This window comes from Miscanthus floridulus, chromosome 5, assembly GCF_019320115.1.
Source record: "Miscanthus floridulus cultivar M001 chromosome 5, ASM1932011v1, whole genome shotgun sequence".
NCBI classification, from domain to species: domain Eukaryota; kingdom Viridiplantae; phylum Streptophyta; class Magnoliopsida; order Poales; family Poaceae; genus Miscanthus; species Miscanthus floridulus.
The window spans coordinates 75,515,645-75,521,900 of NC_089584.1; the positions used below are offsets into that span (position 1 = coordinate 75,515,645).

General features: G+C 50.0%; 1 protein-coding gene across 1 annotated transcript; it reads right to left on the reverse strand.

Moving 5' to 3' along the window:
• Positions 1-3,720: 3,720 nt before the first annotated feature.
• On the reverse strand, positions 3,721-5,932 carry LOC136452364 (stress-response A/B barrel domain-containing protein HS1). Its single transcript, XM_066452980.1, has 2 exons — positions 5,678-5,932; positions 3,721-4,048 (listed from the first exon to the last, which is right to left on the reverse strand). Exons 1-2 carry the CDS (start codon positions 5,812-5,814, stop codon positions 3,862-3,864), a joined length of 324 nt encoding a protein of 107 aa, XP_066309077.1. The 5' UTR covers positions 5,815-5,932; the 3' UTR covers positions 3,721-3,861.
• Between the last annotated feature and the right edge of the window lie 324 nt (positions 5,933-6,256).

A 6,256-nucleotide genomic window follows, 5' to 3' on the forward strand; every position in this document is an offset into this window, starting at 1 on the left:
AGTTTGAGATTGAATTTTTAATTTTTTTTAAAACAATTTTTGAAGTTGTGGTGCTTGAAAAGATTTAAAACTTTGTAGTTCAAACTTTTTATTTGATTTTTATTTATTAGTCAAAATATTCAATCTAAGATTACAAAATACTTGTAAAAAGATAGAATCATATCATAAGTGATTGTGTGGTGCTGGTAAGGACGTGTTAGTGCAAAGTTATAGTTATACGTCGCCGGTTCTAATTCTGGAAAGGACATAATTTTTTTATTTTCTAGAAACCATTAATCGTTCGTTTGTCAATTTTTATAGGCATGTATTCCAGCTGCCTCTATAAATGGCGATTAACAATGATGTTTGGTCCTGCCTGGCTCCGTAAATATTTTTTGTACTAGTAGTTCTCCAAAATTCAAAATACAAATTAGTCAAATTCCGCGATTACATGGTTTATATACTTTTGAATTTTAGAATTCTTCTAGTAGATGATATACGTTCATGTAAAGATTGTGCCACACTAAAAGTGCTAAAACACACATATATCAAAATATTATCGAAACAACACTCGTAGGTGCTGCATGCGAAGCCCACTCTACCTACTTTGCAACCAGGCTGGGCCGAGTTTGTGATTGCATCTGAGAAATAAAACTACCACGCATATATACGATAAAGAAAGCTATATCGTCTACGAGTAACCCAGCAAAGAATAGTTAGAGCGCCATCTCCGGCGCTGCTACCTACCTAAATAGCCACCTATTCTTCTACTACTCAAATTTTACTCTCAACTTCAGCGGGCTACCCAAACTCATCCTAATAGAGAATGACAGACATGTCCCACATGTCATTCTCTCTCTTCTATCTTCTTCTCCACAGATGAAGTCGTCGCTAGAGGAGGGGAGCAGGGGCGGGGCCGATGGAGGTCGGTGGAGGCGCGGCTGCCGTCGTGGAGTCTAGATCCGCCTGGCTGCCATCGGAGGGAGTAGGGGTAGGCGGCATCGGGCAGGGGAGGGGCTGCAGCAGCCATCGGAGGGAGCGGGGGAGGGGTTGCGGTCGTCGTCAGAGGGTGAAGGGGAAGGTGGCGCCGGGCAGGGTAGGGGAGGGGTCGCGGCTGCCGTCGGGGACGCCAGAGGGAGTAGGGGCTACGGTCGCCGTCGTGGACACCGGAGGGAGCAGGGGCAGGCGGCGGCGGGCAGGGGAGGGAGGATCCCGCCGGTGAGGTCCGCCTGTGGTGGAGCAGCGCCGCCGGCAAGGGCCGCTCGCCGCCCGCGGAGAAGAGCGCCGCCGGCGCGGACACGGGAGGGAGTAGCAACGCCGGAGATGGATGAGCGCCTGCCGGCGAGCGCGGAGAGAGAGAGGTGCGTGGGGTTGGGAGAAATAGGTAGCGTTGGCCAACAGACGTAGGCAGTGGGTGGAGAAATTTGTTATACTCGACATGTTCGCTTGTTGTTTCTGGGCTGATAAGCCGGACTGATGCTGGTTTATTATGAGAGGAAATCACTATTGGTTGGCTGATAAGCCCTGGCTGAAACCAACAAGTGAATAGGCTGACTAACGGGTAGTCTCATAAGTAGCCTGGTGGAGACTTTTTTTTGCCTCCATTACCTAGATATAGGATAGGTAGTGAGTTTAGATAATCTATTGGAGATGCTCTTATCGCGCCTACCTAAAGAATAATAGCTAATTTTGGGCCAAACTAGCGAGGACCGTCGAATCCTCCTTTTTCTCTTAGGACATAGACATATTTCCTATTTCTCAAGTAAGAAGGGAGGCACTAGCGCTCGGACGTCTGGCCCCAGCATCACGTCCGGACGCAGCACCCCAACCATACGATACAATCTATAAGAGCTCGTCCGGTACGAGCGACTCGTTCCAGCCTTCCCACAGCAAGCGGCTCGCCTTCCCCACAGCGCTCCCGCCCACAAGCACGTCGTGTGCCATCTCTAGCCCGCCCCGTCCGCAACCCCCGGCACGCCACACGCCCCGTCCGCAGCCCCCAGGGCATCGCACGCCTTATCTCTCGACCCAGCGCGCTCCGTCCTCAGGCTCCCCGGCTCGCTGCGCCCCATCCGCTAGCGCTCGAGCCGTGCTCCCATGACTCTCTGGGTGTATCTCTGAAATATGAAACACTTGCGACATGAAAACACTTGAATGTAACATACGCCTGAAGGAGATGAAACATTTGGAACATATACATGCAATATATGTGTTAAAAATATATTCAACATCCATATTAAATACTTGCAACTTGCATCATGAAAACACTTATTGCAACATAATAAGACTAAAACAACTGAAGCATTTGAAACATTATGTTGTAGCATATATGTCAAATATATGTAGCATTCACATCAGAATGCTTGCAACATATGTCTGGAATAGATGAAACATTTTAAACAAACTCTTGCAGCGTGCCTCTGAAACACTTGCAACATATGTAACATGTGCAAACATCCCTGATCTACTTTTGCAACATCCATATGAAATAATTACAGCATACCTCTGAAACGTTTGAAACACTTGAAATATGCATTTTAAACATAGGGGTGGGGAGGCCTAGGCCGGTCGATTCGGGCTGTCGGGCTAGGATCCTGCGGTGCACGACCACCACCAACATCTTGCCGTGCTTGTGGGTGCCCTAGGCTCAGCCGAAGACAACCCGGCGTTGGGGGTTGGGAAAGAGGCTGGGGAGGCGCTCTGCTATCAATGGACGCGAGATAGAGAGCGAGAGATGGGGAGACAAGAGGCAGCGCGCAATACGGCGAGGGATGGCCGCGGTGGGCGGGCCGCACGATGGGCTGGCTGCGCGATGCGGGGGTCGAATCCGCCCGGACCGGGCGCACGACGGGTGGGGCGAGTGACGGGAGGGAGCAACTGTCGCGGGCAAGGCACGCGTTGCAGGCGGGAGCGAGCAGCACGAGCGGAAGCAGCGAGGCGAGGTGTGGCGCGTGGCATCCGGAGATGCACCGAAGCCAGACACAAAACAGCGTCCAATCCTCCAAATTCAAGCAGTCTGCTGCTTCCAAGAGGCAACCAGAGCACCACCAATCATCTGCACTTCCAATTCAAGCCACCTCATGGCGTGGACTGCGTGGGATAATGCTCGACGCATCGCGAGAGAACTCCTCATCAGCTTCATGGCATCATCCGTCTGGACGACCGACTCAGTGCGCTCACGGACGACTGCGTCCTCGTCTGCTTGTTGTCAGCCTCTGCACCACATCCTTTTTCGTTAGGTCACCACATCCTTTTTCGTTAGGTTGCTTATCAAGCAAGCCGCCACGCCCGCGAGCAGTGGCAGGGGTTGTTCTCGGGGAGGCCGAATGGCGAATGCCACGGTGACTTTTGCTCGCTGAGGACCACCTCAGCTTAGAGTCGCAGGGTGTCCGCCTGTACTACCCTCAGCGCCACGCCGCCACAGCCTCTCTCTAGTTGCGACCTCGCGCTAGCCGCAGCGAACGTCGTCGTGCTTCCCTGTACCTCGCTGGCGCAGCTGCCCACAACCCGTTGCAGCGGCAAGCCACTCCCAGCTCGAGGCGCCTGAGCTGGGACCGAGACCCAGCCGCCACCATCCTTGCCAGTCCTGCAGGACTATGGCAGCTACCTCCGGCAGCGGCGAGGTTGGAGCTGACACAAACAGCAAAGCTGTCTTTAGGAACGTAATTCCGATATGTGGATAAGAAACATGTGAAGTTACAACAAGTGCAGTTACAGAAAACTCAAAGTTCATTCTTAACAAGGAACAAAGCAGAACAAGTTTATTTATTCAGCATAAAGTGTAGAATCATATGAAACCCTCCTTCGAACAGTACAGAGGATCATTATATATAGATAATGATAACTGCGAAAAAGATCTTCCGGGTTCTTCAGGGTCCACCACTAGTTGACCGAAGTTGGTTTATAGTCGATCACGATGACCTTGTCCAACACAGGCAAGAACACATTTGCGAATTCAACATGTGCAGGGTGCTCAATGTACTCCTTGATTCCTTCCGTGCTTTCAAATGTGGACTCGAAGACGTGCGTGAACCCTTGATGCAGGTTTTCTATGCTCACATCAGTTCCCCTACAAATTAAAGGGCACATGAGGAATCTGATAGTTTGAAACAATACAATAACCTTGCATCAAAGAAATGAGAGAGCTACTAAGACCTTTTGACTGTCCCACACGACAAGATCACAAGGATGCGCACAAAATTGCTAGGATGTGACAAATAGACACACCGGTGATTGCTAAGATTTGGCAAATCGACACGCTCGAGAACAAATAGTTTCGTAAAAGAACAAGGTAGAAGTGATTCTAGTAAAGTTTCCAAAGAATGTTCGGATGATCTGTTCATTGTATTTGTTTGATAATATATAAATCATTTGAGTCCCATGTACATAGAGCCTCCGAAGCAGCGTCCTGCTAAGCTGGTGCTGCCGTGGCGGAGCAGGCGGTTGGCGGCTCAGAGCCTCTCTCGAGTACCTGCTTCCAAGCGAGGTGAGGTGCTGATCATGCAGCGTATGGGCTACACCAAGGGTCCATCAGCGCCATCCGCGTCGGCGTTGGAGGCCTTTAACAAGATCTTCGATGGCAACCTGATTGCGTCCAACGCCGAAGCACTGGAAGCGCTCTTCCCGGACGGTGGAAAGGGCTCGTCCAGGCAGCCGCGAAGGCGCAAGGCCACCTCCTAGGTCGCACCGTTGCGTCGGTTTTGATTGTTTTTCATTTATGTAATATCGAAACTAGAGGTCTTTTGTTAGGATGGTCCAGCTACGTCTGTTTTAGGTCGACCTCCTTCGGCGCTCGATAGAAGCGCGTTGTCTGTATGTTTAAACTTTTTATTCTTAATGCAATGATACGCAAATCTTTTGCGTATTCGAGAAAAAGTCCCATGTACACATTTTATCACAAACAAGAAGATGTTGCAAGTCTGGTGCATCTGAAGCCACATACCTCCAACAAGACAGCATAATCCATGTTTGCAAGAACTGTAAAGTGAAAAAAATGCTCATAATTGGCTTGATGGCATAATGTCTTGAGAGAGAATAGTTAGCGTGTTATTTAATTTAATCAAGTGAGGTGGAAAACGATCAAGGTTAAAACGCAAACAGAATATGAACTATTTGTGTGTATGCTTTATATTTTGGAGCAAGAATTGTATGCCTTATATTGTGATACAAGGGGACACTGTGTGTTGACAATATCAACAGTATAACTCTCATGGAAGGTGGAACCAAATTACTCCATCTAAGAACATTACACCGCACAGTTTTCCTAAGGTTTGGAAACAAAGTTATAACAGCACTGGGAATGCTTTGGTCATTGTCTTGTACTAGGATTCTTTCGGTGCCCTGACTTCCCTAGGATTCTCAGCATAGAAGCAACACAAAAGAAATAGAGGAGTCGGTACCTAGTACAGCGTTGACCATATTATTTGCAAGAAAACGGCACTGGATCTCTGGATCCAAGAGAGCAAAAGCAAAATCACACAGCTAACAATAAAAAATTCACAATCAGTGATGGCGCATGGCCGCATGGGGATCGGAGAGTCTCAAACAAAACTGAACTAAACCAGGCACCTAGTCGAGCACCTGGGGTGCGTCAGGGTCCTGGTGGCCGGGGGAGCCGACAGGCAGAGGCAGGGAGGCATACCCACCAGTCGGCACGGAATCGAGTCCTATCGAGGACTAGCAGTGGAGAGGTCGTTACCAGTGGAAGGCCTTCATGGAGGGGACGGCGGCGACGAGCGCGGCGTATCCGCGGATGAGCTCGTCCAGGCGCTCCTGCGTCACGTCCTCCTTGAAGCGTGCCAGCAGGATGTGCTTCACCACGCCGCCGCCGGCCATCGTTCCGGGCTTGTTTCTTGGCTCTATTCCTCTCCTCCACTTCTTGGTAATGGTAGGTGCGGTGGGTAGCAGCAGTCTAGTCTGCACTTTGCTGTAGTTTGCTCTGCTGCTTCTGCTTGGTTTGCTTCTGGGTCCGGCGTCTCTATGTATCAAACCAGGTTACTTTGGCCAGCGCCCAGGCCATCCACGTCGCTCTAAATTTCCCTAGCCGTTCGATCTCGCGTTCGACGGCTCAGATCACTTGAAGCGGATTCTAGATGACAACCGATTCTGGTGCTTCTGGTTGGCTTCTCTCCCTTATCGTCTGCTTATCTCGCTTCTCGTCAGAATCCAGAGAACCAAATATATACTACGGCTCTCGCTTCTTCTTTCCGATTATTCTGATCCCTCCTCTCTCTCTCTCTCTCTCCCCATTGGTCTCTCGCTCTCCATCCCCACGTGA

Excerpts from the sequence above, each read along its gene's own strand:
- LOC136452364 (XM_066452980.1), bottom strand. The coding sequence starts at position 5,814 with ATGGCCGGCGGCGGCGTGGTGAAGCACATCCTGCTGGCACGCTTCAAG. Across the intron at positions 4,049-5,677 it reads TCCATGAAGGCCTTCCACTG|GGGAACTGATGTGAGCATAG; the intron begins GTAACGACCTCT and ends TTTAATTTGTAG.